This window comes from Pyxicephalus adspersus, chromosome 3 (assembly GCF_032062135.1).
Source record: "Pyxicephalus adspersus chromosome 3, UCB_Pads_2.0, whole genome shotgun sequence".
In the NCBI taxonomy this organism is placed as follows: domain Eukaryota; kingdom Metazoa; phylum Chordata; class Amphibia; order Anura; family Pyxicephalidae; genus Pyxicephalus; species Pyxicephalus adspersus.
Genome location: NC_092860.1, coordinates 5,212,171 through 5,228,299, shown reverse-complemented (window position 1 = coordinate 5,228,299; position 16,129 = coordinate 5,212,171). Strand labels below are relative to the sequence as shown.

The 16,129-nt window shown below is 41.7% G+C and overlaps 2 protein-coding genes across 4 annotated transcripts in view; both read right to left on the bottom strand.

Moving 5' to 3' along the window:
* Window positions 1-2,124, bottom strand: part of LOC140325524 (protransforming growth factor alpha-like) — a 9,259-nt gene extending 7,135 nt beyond the window's left edge. Inside the window, exon 1 of one of the 2 annotated variants that reach the window (XM_072403397.1) lies at window positions 2,029-2,124. The gene's annotated coding sequence lies outside the window, so the exon portion shown is untranslated. The remainder of the gene's footprint in view (window positions 1-2,028) is intronic. The other variant, XM_072403398.1, reaches the window with a different exon arrangement.
* A 1,724-nt stretch (window positions 2,125-3,848) lies between these two features.
* On the bottom strand, window positions 3,849-14,911 carry MAFG (MAF bZIP transcription factor G). Of its 2 annotated transcripts, none has more exons than XM_072403396.1 (3): window positions 14,213-14,911; window positions 11,549-11,615; window positions 3,849-9,467 (listed from the first exon to the last, which is right to left on the bottom strand). In XM_072403396.1, exons 2-3 carry the CDS (start codon window positions 11,588-11,590, stop codon window positions 9,015-9,017), a joined length of 495 nt encoding a protein of 164 aa, XP_072259497.1. In that variant the 5' UTR covers window positions 11,591-11,615; window positions 14,213-14,911; the 3' UTR covers window positions 3,849-9,014. The 2 variants fall into 2 exon arrangements, with proteins under 2 accessions (XP_072259497.1, XP_072259496.1); XM_072403395.1 differs by lacking the exon at window positions 14,213-14,911 and adding an exon at window positions 11,729-12,779.
* Window positions 14,912-16,129: the final 1,218 nt, after the last annotated feature.

Here is a 16,129-nt window from a genome sequence, read left to right as displayed (position 1 = left end):
CCGCCTCACCCCTGCTCTGCTTCTGCCCCCTCGGCCACCGCCTCACCCCTGCTCTGCTTCTGCCCCCTCGGCCTCCATCTCAACCCTGCCCTGCTTCTGACCCTTAGCTACCATGTCTTCTTGCAACCCTTTTCCTGTCACTAACCCCCCCACACAACTATGCTGCCCATTTATACATGCCTACTGCCCCCTCTGTCTGCTGCTTCTCAGACAGCCCCCAGTGTTTGTACTCCTGGCAGTCCCCAGCTCCTCTACCCAACAGTTACCCAGCCACAAAGTGTCAGTGGTGAAATTCTGCAGCAATGCCAGATCGCCGCTTCCAGTGTGAACAGCTCCTATAAGAATCAATAGAATTCCTTTAGTTGCAGCACTTTGCAATATGCCAGGAGCTGCTCCCTGCAAGAGCCAAGATGGGAGCCTGGCTGCAAATGGTATTACAAAAAAAAATTTAAATATTTTTTAATTATACAGAAATTAGACAATTTATGGTCATACTTACCGTGTTGTAGGCTTCCAGTCACCACATTCAAAGAGGCCAAGAAGGAAAAAAATCAGCTTTACCTGCCCTATATATACTTTGTCATCAAGGGGTAAAGACCACCATCTGGGTATGAGAAGCTTTGCAGGGAATTAACCTTCTAAGTGCTGGAAACATCTATTTACAATGGTGTATGGAGCACTGCGTTCAGCAAAAATTGTTTTGTCAATTTCTTGCAAGCTGCAACCAGGGAGTGTGGAATGCAAATGCTGAGGTCCCATTGGGCTTGAGGGTGCATTGCATCAAGCATAAATAAATTGGTCCTACAGGATTTTTTTCTGAAGACACTTTTCAGATCGCAATATTTATAAAAAAAAAAGGTGCAAACAGCTGAAATTATTCAGCAGAATTACTGGTTTTACATGGCCACTTTTTAGCAAGTCAAATTGCACTATAGGCCAAAATGGAGGTCAGAGAAAAAAATAATCCAACTTTCCAACTGATCGTTACAAAAGCAGAAATGCTGCTATTGATAATATTGAGGCAGTTGCAATTGGCGATCTACTATTCATGTGAATGGAGCTGCAGATTGCCATTTTTTGCCCCTTTAGTGGCATGATCACAGCACCCAGCTCTACCTCGCAGATACCAGTAGCATACACGGCACTGAGCATGCACCGCATTTATTATGCAACACAATAAACGAATTAGGAAGGCATTTTTTGCATGCTTTCTATTTTGCTAATTTCTATCCGCTAGCAATTTTGCTATCCTTACATCTCATTACATTTAAATGCGATCTAATTCTAGAACCCATGATGGCAGTGCTATTTCATATCCATGCTATCACATGCATCAAAATGCACAAATAGTCAATCCATTTTAAAAACATTCATTTTTTTTCCTTTACTTGGTGTGCGGAATACTTACAATCACATACTTAAGTGCAGCCCTATGAGAACTAATATTTTAGTACTTTTCTTGAGTTTTACATACTTTTAGCAGATACTAGGAAAATGTTTGGCTACTTTGCTGTCTGCCACTTAAGCCTATCAAATTATGCATTCCAGTATGCATTAAATTGCACCTAAACCGAGGGATTATGTAAACTACCATTGCCAACCTGGTTAAAAAAAAAAAAAAAATGTGAAAATTGTGTGCCCGGTTAGAGTCCTGATCCTCTACCTTTAAAACTTTTTGAGTCACTGACCCGGCATGAGCATGCAACTCAGGTGTTTAGCTAATTCCTTCACAGCTTTTGCTGCAATTAGCTGCACGCTTGCTTTAGATGGGCGACTGAATACAATAACTCAGCTTTTTATCCAGGCAATTAGTATTCTTCAGAATGAGATCAGCAATAGTTGATTTTTAGAATTTATCAGTATATAAAAAAATCAAACATGCTCTTTTTATGTAATTCAGCGAAATGCACATGTCGCATTGGACGTACAATGCATTGGGGGTGTCGTTGCGATGCATTATTATAGTATCTGTGTTGCCCTGCTTTGCAATAATGCTCATTTTACCTTACATTTCTGTAATATACCAACCTGAATCATCCTTCTAGGTTGCCTAGGTGTAATTCATCAACCTAAAACAGACCCAACCCAATCTTTTTTGCATTTTAGAAGATTGGGATGCAGCAAACCACTGGTATCCCATGGCAACCAGAGATCAGGCTTCAGGGCCTAACAAGGCCTGAATCATACAAGCTTTCTGATTGGTTGTAATGCATCACCTGACCACAAGAAAGCAATATTCCAAAGTGAAAAAGCAACATTTATATATGTAGATTTCTTAAGGGCCCTTTCACGCGTATGTGCTGCTTCTACACATGCATAGCTGCGTGGTCATGATGTGTGTTACTGTGTTATGGCAGTCAAATGCTCAACAGCAGTCCCAAAGTTGCACACTGTATTATAAACATGGAATGTTGCTCTCTGAGCCACCGCCTCACCCCTCTAACATTGTGGTCTTGCTCATCACTTTAGAAAATGGGAATCATGGCAAAAGGAATATTTGCAACACAAACATTGATCCCCACTGTGGTGTATGTCACTCTCCACCTCCAAAATGTTGAATTCTTTATGGTGAACTATAAGAGTAATCATCAGTTTATAAGGCTACGTACACGTCCGATAATCGCCTGAAGGCTATCGGACGAGAATCTGGCGTGTGTATGGTGCTCGTCTTTCATGGATCCGTCCTGGTGGATCCACACATGATGAATAACGAACAATCGTAATAAAATTGAAGAGGGGAGAGGACAGCGGGGTGCCGCTCCATCGTGTATGTCCATGCATTGTGCAGTCTTTTGTCATTGGAAAGGATTGTGAAAAATCCGTTACAATGACAATTATTGCACGTGTGTATGAAGCCTAAAGCTGGAGATCGCCACCTTTCAACAGTGAAAGACGATCTCATGAAGGTGTCAATCTTTTCAGATGATTGCAACTTATATGAATGAGACAAACCGAATGTTCCCATGATGAAATGCTTTATTTTTGTGTGAACACCCCCAATTTGATTCCCCAAATATAAAGATCTGTCTATTAGAATTGCTATGATAGATGAAAAGCCAGTGATCTTGAAGAAATATCCCTTTTGCATAGACACCCTGTGTGTCAAAAGGGTCTATTTATAAAGAAGAGAATCCAACAATCACTAAAATATTCACTGATGGACAAATATTGCTATTGACACACATGGCTCTGGAATATTTTCCACTGGGGGATGTTTCAGTGAATGTCATTTTTACTGCTTTACAAATAGACCCCAAAGTTAATATTCACTATGAAAAAAAAGGTTGTTTGCCCTAAATAAAAAAAACGTGCAAAAAACAAAGGATTTAGTCGTAATTGGTTCATTGAAGAGATTATAGCCTCACATTATGTAATACTCTTGGTGAATATTCACAGTATATTCTTCTACTATAGTAAAGCAGCCCCAGCAGGTTCACACAATTTTGATTGGGGTTTTAAAGGCCATTTCAGACTTGCTTTTGACCGCAGGCCCAACTGTGCTCCAAACTTCTTCCATTCAACTGAATTGGAACCATTCTGTGTATGCTTTTACACGGTGCTGTGGTTGTAGCGAATCTTGGTGCAGCTGAAAGTATAAAGCTGCTTCTGGCTGCAAACTTGCTTTTCCTCCTCTGGGGAGGAAGCGGTTGCTACTCTGGGCAAATGCTTTAACCCGATCTGTGGTTTGCTGCTCCTGGGCACATAGCAGCAATTTACTATGTACATAGGAGCGAATGGCCACACAGTTTTTCCCAGGGGGCCTTATTCAGACCTGTTATAAAAAACATTGTTCAAAGGATGAAATCTGGGTAGGTAAAACGGATCAAACTGTGACTTTACACAACACAGATTTTTAAAAGATGTTTAATGGCAATATACAATATAAAATAGACCTTATATCAAACATACATATTATACAATAGGAATAAACCCATGACCGCTGGGGCTTCCAGCAAGCCAGGTAGGTCTACAAATGATCAAGTAAGACCGATTTACAAAAAAAAAAAAAAAAAAAAATAGAAAAAGCACGTCTCTTACCCTTAAATATTTACCATTTATTTAAATACAATTATGTACTTATTTATTTTCTAGTACCTCAGTTTGCAATGTTTTTGTCATTTTGGTTACCATTGGATAAGTAACATTTTTTTTCTTTTTTTTATAAATCGGCCACTAACAGATCAACAGGCCCTTTAAAACCAACCCTGTGCTGGACGTAACTATGTAAGTACTCCCAAATATACAGGAATAAATTAACATCATATACACTTCTTGTGATATCTACAAATGCCAATGCTACAATAATTTAGCAATAAGTACTAGCATATGTTTTGTGATACAACTTGTACCAGTGGCTGAAGACACACTTTTGGAGACATAGAGGCTTTACGTATTACATAGTGCAAATAGCAATGGTGTGCGTTCATCCAGAGCAACCAATGAGAGTAGTCTGAGCGAAGGAAGATGCGTTCTGGTTGGTTGCTATGGCTTTACAAAAAAAAAGCTGTAGACCTTTAGGAAGGTGAATAGGAAAGATCTACAGCAAACGTAGCCGTGCTGGGACGCAGCACACCCAATACACAGAACTGTTTCAATGAGGATCCAAAATATGGCCATAGCTTAATGGAATGCTGCGAGTCAACTTACGTCCAGACTCCTCTTTATAAGGGGCTTGGGAGACTGAATAAAACAAATATATTTTTCACCATTTACCCCCAAAAAGTTTCATTTGAACATTTTAATTATATATAACTTTTACAAAAGCCTTGTGATCTAAAGCTGATCCCAGGGATAATAAAAGTGAAATGCCCAATTTTCCCACAGTAATGTGGGGGTTCCAGTCCTGTCTCTTCTATCTTTTTCTGCTTAGAGAAGAGGGGAACCATCTTTGGGTGTACAAGTCACTTCCTGAGTGACGTGGACACTTTATATCACCTGTAAGCTCCTCTTAAGATCCAGAAGTGGATGCAGCATCAGTGACATTAGTACAAGAGGACTAATTAACACAGATGCATCTGTAGCACTGGATTAGAGGTCTACTGCAACAGAAATATCACTGGCGAGGACTTAGAGACAAATATAGTTAAGCAGATTGTCTAAAAAAATGAAAAATGGGCAATATCTCTTTTTTTTAACATTATGGACCTGATTTATCAAAGCTTTCAATGACTGGAGAAGATTGATCGAGTGAACCTGGTTGATCCAACAAACCAGATCCATTCCAGGTTTGCTGAATCAACCAGGCTCTCCCATGATAGTCCATCTTTTCTCATTTTGGAAAGCTTTAAAAAATTAATTTTAAATATTATATTCAGATGGGATTGTTTTAATTCCTAATTGTTCTAAGAGACACTATCTGGACATCTCTCCCTCTCCCCATGGTATGTATACTTAACCAACCGACCCCTAACCATCTACCCATATTGCCCGGAGCACTCACTAACACAGTGGGCATTCCAAGGTATGGGGTAGCACAGGATCATATGTGCGCCTGAATTATTATTATTATTATTTTGAATGGCCACTTAGTAGGCCTGAACACTAACAAATAGTAGGCATCACAACTTCTGATAAAGCAGGAGAGTAGTATGGTAGTAGCATGGCTTGGTGGGTAAGGCAAAACTGAAGTTGAAATATATAAAATCTGTATACAACTTCACAGTTCTATATATTGCCTATAGAAAGTATTCCTCCCTTTGTCATAGAACATTGAATCACATTGGATTCCATTTTATTTTACATAAAATGAAAGCCTGGGGCTTTTAGGATTTTTTTCTAGCATAAAGCCAAAAATACACAAAATGGCTATAAAAATAGCATTGCTTATGTCCTAGGATGGGTAAGTCCAGATCTTAACTCATTAGTGAATGTGTAAGGCTGTTTACTAACAAGCCCCTGCTGCGTGACCGCTGGAACAATTTTGCAGACAATTGGAGGGGATGGACTCTATTTCTAAGGTTCAGAGACTTAATATTCTATGACAAAAAGACTTCCAAGGGTACTATATGCACTATATCTTATGGTGGGCAACCCCAGTCCAAAGAGGGGTGGATGTAGGCAGGGTAGTGGCACTAAGTCTGCACGGCTGCAGGTCCTGAGTATAGTTGTCACTCTCCCTAGCCCAAAAAAAAAAAAAGGGGTGGGATGGGAATGAACAAGTCTATGCAATATCATTTAACTCTTTCAGCATATAAAGCAGATCCTATGTATGTTTTTTCTCCTCCATAAATATCTATTTAGTTGAAGTTCCTTTTAAGATGTAATGTCTCCTTTGAAGCCCAGAGGTAACTGAAACAGACAACATGGTCTGCTACACAGCAAATGTCACACTAAATTAACAACTCATCATTAAATACAATAAAAATGTGAATACCAGAGCAGCAGCAAGAACAAAAGAAAGTAACAAAACTCAATAGCTTAAAGGGATCTTCCCCGAAGCTGCAGATTCCTTCGACTTTTAGTTAAGGAACCCCCTTTTTTTAACCTGTGTCCGCAGTGCAGTTAAAATAATTTATCCCTCTTTAGTAACTGCCTGTTTCAGTTGCATTAGACAGCCAATCAGAAAACAGGACAGGAGTTCTGAAAACTGACCAGATAGTAAACTGTCAACAAAGTTTGCAAGGAAACGGAATGTTTCACAATTCTGAAAGTCGGAGATAGCTGGAAGAGAATGGAACGTTCAGTGCACGTTAGATATGCTGCTTTAAATGTGAACTGAACAAAAGTCAAGTAAAATCAGTCTATTATTTTGTAGAAGACATTATGCTGCACGAGAGGAAGGGTTGCAGGGCCTAGCCTATGATTGAAGATTTTTGGTATTATAAGCTACACCTCCTTTATACTTGTAGGCTACCATAGCTAAAGCAGACATTTCATAAAAAATGCAAAATTTACTTAAATAAGAAACGTAGCATGTGCAGGGGAGTGAACTGAATTAAAGTGTACCTGTCATTTTCCAACAAAACTTATTTTGCATGGAAAACAGATTTAAAGCCCTTGTTTAAAATGTATGTTGAGGCAGTGAAAGGGTTACTCCCTTGAATTTGTAAATGCCAAATAAAGTCTCACACCTTATCCATGTAACGATTTGCAACTGATCTTAAAAAATAGTTTTTCTTTTTTCAAAATACCCTCATACTGCAAAGCCCTGTGATTGCAGAGCTGAGAAACAGTAACACCCCCTCTAAGTAAGGCTCCATATTGTGGAGAAGGTGAGGGGTGTGTTTGACAGGGGAGTGAAAGGTCTTTTTGGACAGTCAGTGATAAGAATGTTAGCCATAAAGATAATTGGTGTCAGTGGTAATTGACCTGAGAGACACAAATTGCTCATTGCTCAAGGAACCCCTTGAAAATGTCTGACCTTTCCTAATTGGAAGAACCAAAAGCAGCTCCTACTTCCCCTAAATCTCATTGGCAGCATCGTGTTTTCTACTAACTTCCTGGTGCCCTTGAAAGCTGGCAGATCATACAAGCTTCATAAGCCACTGAGTGAAGATAGCTTCATGTACCAGAATATTGTGCGCAATAATGCATTTTTAAGAAGCCTCCTACGATCGACAGATCTTGCAATCTACTCTTGGCACAGAGACACCACTGACGTCAAAATGCCTCCACTACATCAAAAAAAACAAACAAACAAACCACCCACAGCAAGAGAAACCCACGTCAAAACTGCACACGGACCACAATGGGACACATACGGACATCACAGGAACAACATACTGATCCAGAAGCTGTATAATCTCACGGCACGAAATTACACAACGACCCCGAAAAAAGAGCAGCATAGTCTGAGATCACAAAGTATACGGCACGCACGTGTGAAGACTAAGAGGAAACCTGCACACAGACACTCCAGAAGTTGTCAGTCACAATTTCACAGACAAGCAGAACCACCAGACGGCACGTCGTAGACCGGGCCACAGCACTGCATACGGTACGATTCAACTACACACACTGACCCACAACGAGCGCTACAATCTTACGTCACACTATACACTGATAGAGACCCTAACAGCTGGACAGCACAGGAAACTTGAGCACAAATAACGCTGTCATGTTCAAAAGTGTCTAGCAAACAGTAGAAAATGTCAAACAGCTGGATTTGGATGGTTGCCTAAGCAGAGCATATATCTGGTGCTGGAGGGCTATTGTATATCGAGTTGAAGAATATTTGGAAATGTTAGTGGAATAAATAGTGGTGGGGGAATTTAATTAATTTTGGAGAAGCCCAAAGCCCCGCCATTCTTTAAAATGACAGCTGAAACCTGATTGGTTGCTAAGAGAAGCATACTCCCTTCCAAAATCCATTACCTCCTAATGGCTGCACTCATATCAACCAGCCAGGTGCCACTTTGCAATTACAGCTGAAATTTGGTTGGTTGCTAAGAGCACTATAGTCTTCTCCAAATCCCATCATTTCCTGTGGCCCTTGTCAGGTTGTCCTTTACAATTTTTTTTCCAGGTCATCCAAAAGATGACCAAAGCAAACATTCACACCTGCTAATTGCCTGGTTTTGGGTCCAAGATGAGAGCTCCACTTTTTCGCTCCAGCAACCAATCATCTTTCATTTTCTGAGAGACTAATGCAAGAAATCTGACTTTAATAAACAGCATTGACATTTTTTGTTCCCCAGACACTTTTGTACACAATGGCCAGTGACTATTCCAACAAGGGAACTAAAGCTGGAAGATGTTAATGGCTTTGCAGCCTCTCCTCTTGTCTTCGGTATGGCTGAGGGTCAGAGTGCCTAGATGCTGGGTCCAACGAGGCATGGCGAGACCCTGTCACCAAGTGTCACCTCCCCCTAGCTTCTGATTCAAAGATGTAGACAACCTATGTTCCCTACCACAGAACCCAAACCAATTCCCTCTCTCCTCTGGGTGATATTATGGAGTCTCCTGAACATCATGCAACAATGTTCCTTCTCTGGATACGGTAATCTTTGGGAACTTGTGCTTTGGGAACAGATTGTAAAGGAGGAGGGGCAGGGGGATACAGGTTTCTCACACCCCTAAGACCGCGCTTCTGTCTTGGATTTGACTATGGTAATGACACTTGTGGCGGCCACTTTGCCGGGGATGAGAGGCCTGACCCCAGGTGTTATTGTTCCTCTTGTAGGAGTAATGGGGCTGCGAGCAACAGTCCTGGCAAAGTTCTGCAGAGCCTCGTACTTTGAGCGTAGAGAGTCCAGTTCCAGACGCATGCTGGCGTTCTCCGAGGCCAGTTTCTCTACTTCTTGCTGCAGCTCTGCCTTCTGTTTTTCCAGCTCCTCTTTCTGCGTGACGCGTTTTACTCTGCAGCTGGCGGCATAGCCTCTGTTCTTCAGCGTACGTCGCCGCTGCTTCAGCTGGATGATCTCCTCTTTGGACAGGCCGCGCAGATGTTGGTTCAGCTCCCGCACAGACATGGTGACCAGTTCTTCATCCGTGAGACTCGTGCCATTTTCCCCAGGCTCTCTTTTCACCTGTAAGCAGACAAAATTAAAATGAATAGGAATATCATCTTTCACTGCATAAACATCATATAATACAAATAGTGGTAAAGCAATTTTGTGCTAGCAAAGAGAATACTGGTAGGGGAAAGAAGTAAAGAACCAGAGATGTAAGATTATCAGTCTTTCCCTTTCACTGTCCAGTTACAGGGTTAGGGATAATCATTTAACTGTTACCTAACTGCAGCAGAATAAAATCAGGTCTACTGCACTGTAAAGAGCTGTGAAAATCTCAGGACTGGATGGAAAGTGCAAACCATTTGGCAGGTAAAGCTGTTGTTTTGTTGTATTTCATCCACGTGTTGAGCCTGTTTGGTCATTTATCTGTAAATTCGTCTTTTATGTTTTATATCTAATTGGGAATCCCACTGATGGGAATTTTTTAAAGCCTCAATCCTCTCAGTAACCTCAGGGGTAGCAGTGGAGTCCTGATTGCATTTATTCCAATGAGTTCTTATAAAAGCTCAAAACTTCTGTGAACAAAGTGATTTCACTGCATTTTCCATTGCGACCCTGGAATGAAAATTAAGTCAGCCTTGGAATTTCTTAGTCAAGTCAGAAAACAGCAAAGAAAAGAATCAGATGGAGCGTGATCGAGATACCAGGTTGTGATTGTGGCTGTGTCTGGCTTACATACTCCTGTTTCATACACCAAGAATAAGCATGTCTCGTACTGTCTTCCATCCTTCAGTCTTTAAATTTTAAATATTAATAAAATATACAGTAACAGTAGTTTGCTGCAAGCACTTCCTCAGTCTCCCCCCGCAGTGATCAGACTGCAACACTAAAGTTTTTTTTAGAAACTTGTGATAGGCTGCAGCAGAGGCTGATCTGTGTCAAACATATGTGAACACAGGAAAAACTGCACAGAACCAGGCTATAGATAGACACCGTGCCTGAACATTGTCTGAACAAAGATGGTGCCATTCTTCTGAAGAGAAGCAGATGAAGGCATTGTCAAAGGGAGCACTGTGGTCTCTGTAAGAGGTAACAAATCCCTGGAAACATTACACTTCCATATTAGATAAAAATATATATTGAAAAGACCGCTAGGTGAATGGAGCTAAAGCACGGCCTTGATAACCACGCAGACAGACATATGCAGCAATGGCAGCCTTTGTATTTCTCTGATGAATGCTCCAAATACAAATTTAAAGAAAATACCAAAAGGTAACATAACACAGAAAGATAGGCGTGTCCTTCTTGTGCAGCCTGCAGTTTTATTAGCTATGCCCAGTTTACCTCTTTAGACTACAGAACAATTTTCCATGGAGGAGATGGCAATGTGCTTTCTTGTACCAACTCACTTTCTTTCCCAAGGTGACAAGGCAGCTCTTTCACAGACTCAGTACATTGAGCGTTGTCACCCTACTGGCAGCATTGCCAGGTAAAAAATTAAGGAGACAAATCCTAAAAAAAGGAAAATGATTGAAGCACTGGAAGCTGTTATATTTGTGGGGTAAAGTGAAACTAAGTTCTGGCTTGTGGGTGGTGAACTTTTATCATCATCGACAAGCATGCCCAGCTTACTTGTCATTATGGTACACACTTACCTTTTCCTAAGGTTTTGCAGCGATGACAGTTCCATGAATCTGTCATTGCTGCATCCCCAAAGCTATTACTTTCTCCAAGTCCCCCACAATCCTCTTTTATTGGGCTGCCAGGAATGATGTGTGCAGGAGTAATGCTGTGCCTGGCATCAAGGTCTATATGCAGTGGTGCAAAAAAACAGATCAAAGCACTATTCTGCATATTGCATGCGACGTGAAATGTAAGCAAAAAAAACAAAGCCACCAGTAGCCAGCCTTTTTGGCAAAAGGGACTTTGCATGTCCACCTCTTGGTGACTTCTTTCTTTTTTGTGTTTAATTTCCTTTTAAGGGTTAATCTTTCAGAAATGTGCAAAACTTTTGCAAATTCTTCAAAACTGCTAATCAGCATTATATTCCATTTTGCTCCTGGCTTTAGAAACACTTCAAATGCAAGCGGCCGTCCTGACAGGGCACCCAAACTGTACAATGCACCCCATTGCGTTTCCGACTGAACCCCTCTTACCTTTAGAGCTTTGCTGTTCCCCTTGCTGATGAGAGTCGTCATGCCCTGGGAACCGTGTGTCAGCAAACTACAGAAAGAGAGAGAGAACAGTCAATGTGTTAGAATGACCCAGACAGACACAGTTCAAGAATATGTCTACCTCCATTCTCTTTTGTTGGGTTCTTTTTTCTCCCTGCTCACCTAGAGCTGTCCATATGACCTGATAAGCCACCTCAGCTCCTCCTAATGAGGATTTTCCCTAAGAGAGGACACAAACCAATAACAATTCCCTGGGGGAAATCGAACTTTAAAAATAAGCTGGGAGGGGAAGAAGTGCTGAGCAGGCGAGTCATGCTGAGTCAGCAGAGTGTATCAGACGGCAGCATGCAGTATCCTGTGTGTGCTTATATATACATCCATGCAAACACTTACAGACCCGTGCAAAGAATTAGGTAGCGGCATCAAGAATTTGTTTTTGTATCCTCAAGGCGATTCTGCTGATCTTCCATATAAAACCCAGAATACTCATTGTGTGTCGCCACTACCTCACCTAACTATATACTGCTATAAATAACTGGAAACAGCAGCAGATGTGTCCCGTGACGACAGACCGCGTTCTTTTCTATTTAATCGTGTTCTAAATTATTTCATCATCAATTAATGTTTTTACTGATGACTTTTAGGGGTCTGTTTTTAAATGTTTTCACTCAAGATTCACTCAACTTTTATCCAAATAGTGCACATAATGCGTGAATAACCCTTTACCCCTATACATTTTTCTAGTTGAATGCAATGAAAGTTGGGTAAAGCTTGTATTATTATTATTAATAATTGGTATTTTTATATAGCACCAACATATTATGCAGCGCTGTACAAAGTCATATCACTAGCTGTCCCTCAATTTGGGGGAAGCCAATTAACCTAACTGCATGTTTTTGGAATGTGAGAGTACCCGGAGGAAACCCACACAGACACGGGGAGAACCTCCATGCTGATAGAGTTCTGGCCAAGATTCAAACCTGAGACCTAGCGCTGCAAAGGCCAGAGTGCTAACCACTGAGCCACCATGCTGCTCACAATTGATAAAAAGATTTAGAAATAGACCCTTTATGCTATGTACAGATATCAATTTTTGTTGATGGAAGTAATCTTTCCTAATCGCTGCAGACACAGCCCTATTCAGTTTTTTTATGGAGAGAAGAGGAGGGACTACAACCAGGAGGCACCCCGCTGCATCCTCCCCATAGAAAATGACAGTGGTCATCCCTGGTCAGTCCACCAAAACACATCGCTAAATTATATTGGGGGAATGCTAGATATTCACCTGAGACAATCCTGTTCATTCATCTCAGGTTTATATATCTTTAGAAATTCAAGCTGAATTGGGTGGTTACTGAAAAGTGCCGGGTGGTGCGCCCAGCTAAAAGGAACTGGGGAGAACACTGTATATATAATTACATTTATTGGGTAACTACTCCTTAATATAAGTCTTTTGTTTTGGTTGGTGATGATTAGTTAGATCAATGGATTCTATTCTATGATAAAGGTGCAGGATGATTTATTACAATTGGTTGGACTTTTATCCAAACTTTCAGCTTCTTGCTGAATCAGACTAAGGCTACATACACAGGTCAGGTGATTCTCGTCTGATAATCATCTCAGGGCTGATATTGGACAATATCTGGCGTAAGTGCACCGCACATTGTTCATTGCTCTGTCCTGGCAGATCCACAAATGATCATAATGAAAGTGAAGGGAAGAGAGCAAAGCGGGGTGCTGCGCCGTTGTTCTCCCCCTCCCCTCTCCATAGAGCAGAATAGTGCTGAATGTACAGAGCTCGTTCAGTCGTGAAAAGGATCGTGAAAGACGTGTGTACACTGCTCTGACTTCTTTGGGATGTGTTAGACCTCTGCAGAAAGACCACTGCTTCCACACTGAGTGTATGGGTCCTTGCTGGCAGGGAACAGATTTTACATTTAGACTGTGGCTACTTTGTAAAAGAATGAACAGTCATGCACCTGACTGTACTGTCTGGCCTGGATCATAAGACTGGCTGGGAAAACACAAATATGTCTTCACGTTGTGTATTTAGCTGTTTACATATAGTTTATATTTGTTAGTCAATGTTTGCACTGGCCATAAGGTTGCGGTGCGTTTATGGCTTCCCCATGCCGAGGAACCACAGCCTCTACGGGGTATATATGGTGATAACGGGGTATATATGGTGATAATGGGGTATATATGATGATAATGGGTTATATATGATGATAATGGGGTATATATGATGATGATGGGGTATATATGGTGATGATATTGGGGTAAATATGATGATATTGGGGTATATAGGTATAGGCAGGAAGTATATATGAGGATATTGGAGTAAATATGAGGATAATGGGGTATTTATGAGATTATTGGTGTATATGATAATATTGGGGTATAAAGACACAGACAGGGGTAAATATAATGATAATGGAGGGGGGGGGGCGGTGAATATCGTACGATAATGGAGGGATCACATATGAGGATAGTGGGGGAGGGCACCATTGATGATAACGATACGATGTTACAATGACACAAGCGGCTCATCGGGTGACCCGGACAGTGACAAGGATAAGCCCGGTCCTCCGGTCCCCTAGCACCCCCCAGCCCCCACTAAAGCCCCTCAATAACCCCAAAAAGCACCTGTCAATCACAACTCCGCCCCTTCGCCTTCTTCATGACCTCATCTATACGATGACGTCACGCCCACACTGTGGGAGGAGCCCTGGGGGGGTCGCTCGCGTCAGAACGGCAGTCACCGGTAAGAGGATCATGTGACTCTCGGGCCCGGAAGTCGGCCGGCAGGTCAGGCGTGAGCCCGAAACGCTGAGTCCTCACGCCGGGGAAGACGTCACCTGATGTTTGGGTCACGTGACGCCATTGATGGAGCGCAGACGGGCAGGGGGCGTGGACATGTGACGTTTTTGTGCGGGGAGGCTGAGCAAGGCTTTTGCAGCAGACCAGCGACATCTAGCGGCGGGGTAGCCATCTTGTTGGTTGGATAAACTGTCAAAGCAGACCTGTGTGCTTTCAGTGTGAACTATTTCAGTATTTTCTACTTTCCATCAACTGTTCCTAGCTTTAAAGATTTTTCCTGAGAACTTGGTAAAAAAAGTTGGCAACTTGGCAAAATGTTCTAGTAGACTAAACAGTACCTTGTTGTTAAAATATACAGCAGAGATCACTCCTATTTGGGTTGCAGTGCGCACTCCCTGCTGTCTACACAGGAAATTTTATCAGATTTCTGCTGAAAGGTCCTGGATGATGATATATAATCATATAATGTTATCTCTCCACTCCTTCCTCCTGCAGCTAGTCATCAGCATAGAAACATTGCATATCAAGATTCAGCTATATCATCTCCAACCAGCAGGGGGAGCTCTAATCCCCCTTTTCTCATGTTTCTCAGACTCTCTTTAACTGCCTAGTTAAATAAAAGTCTATTGACAATACCTAAAGCTGACATTACACACATAGCTGAAATAGAGCAGTAGGTCTCAGGCCCATAAGGCCACGGCCCAACTTTTTTGGATGTTCATTAATACCTAATCTAAAAAGTAAGTAATCCTAACCCAACTCTTCCTATACATATTCTGATGGCCTTCACTATGAGCTGGATGGAGGCCATAGAATCCTCTCCATTTATCAATACCAAGCCCACTGATTTCGGGGTATCATTCTTACAGCTTTCCAATGACCAACAAATGTAAGGAGCTCCATGCCTGGTGGCGTGAACCACCATCAATCATTGCTTGGATAATGCATTCATGTAAATTGGTAATTTTGGGGATGGGGTGGGGGGTTGGAATGAAGGCGCCATAAGCCATCATCATAGATATACATCATATATACTCGATGAGGGCCCTTCAGGCTTTCCTTTGCATTTTTGAAAATACATGCGCATTGAGGTACATGTTTGCAGGTGCTGCTTTTGTGCAGCTTATTCATTTCATAATCCTCAACACAATGACTTGTTGTTAAAGCATATCTAAACTCAGAAATTACACTTTTCATAAAAGACAACCCTTTTATATAAGGTAAAAATTCTGTTTGTTTAGGTTTTTTTAAGTGCAACACCCTTTTAAAAAGAAAAAAAAAATAAGGGTGCAGCACCCCCCCTAATTCTCCATCACCTAGGAGGATGAATGGGAGCACAGAGCCTCTTGGGTGCTCCTTCTGCGCATGTCCAAGCATCTCAGGTATGGGCAGAAGAAAGTAGGAAAGTATGCTAATGTCACGCATGCGCAGTGAGAGCGGCAAGTTTATTTTCCAAACTACATCACCCAATTTTGCACCTGGGTCGCGTGACATACAAAGTAGAACCCAGAGGCGAAGATGGCGGCGTCCGGAGCGCTGGCACGACGTGGGACCCGATCTAAGACACCTCCCGACCGATCGACTGCACTGCAGGATTGAAGGTAAGTGAATTTTTTTTTGTTTTAGGCAGTTTTGAGTTTTGTTCTTCTTTACCTGCTGTATATGGGTACCACAAAGCCCTGTACAGGTTCACTAAAAACGATGTATAATGGCCGTTTCAGGTGACAGGGAACGAATGAATGC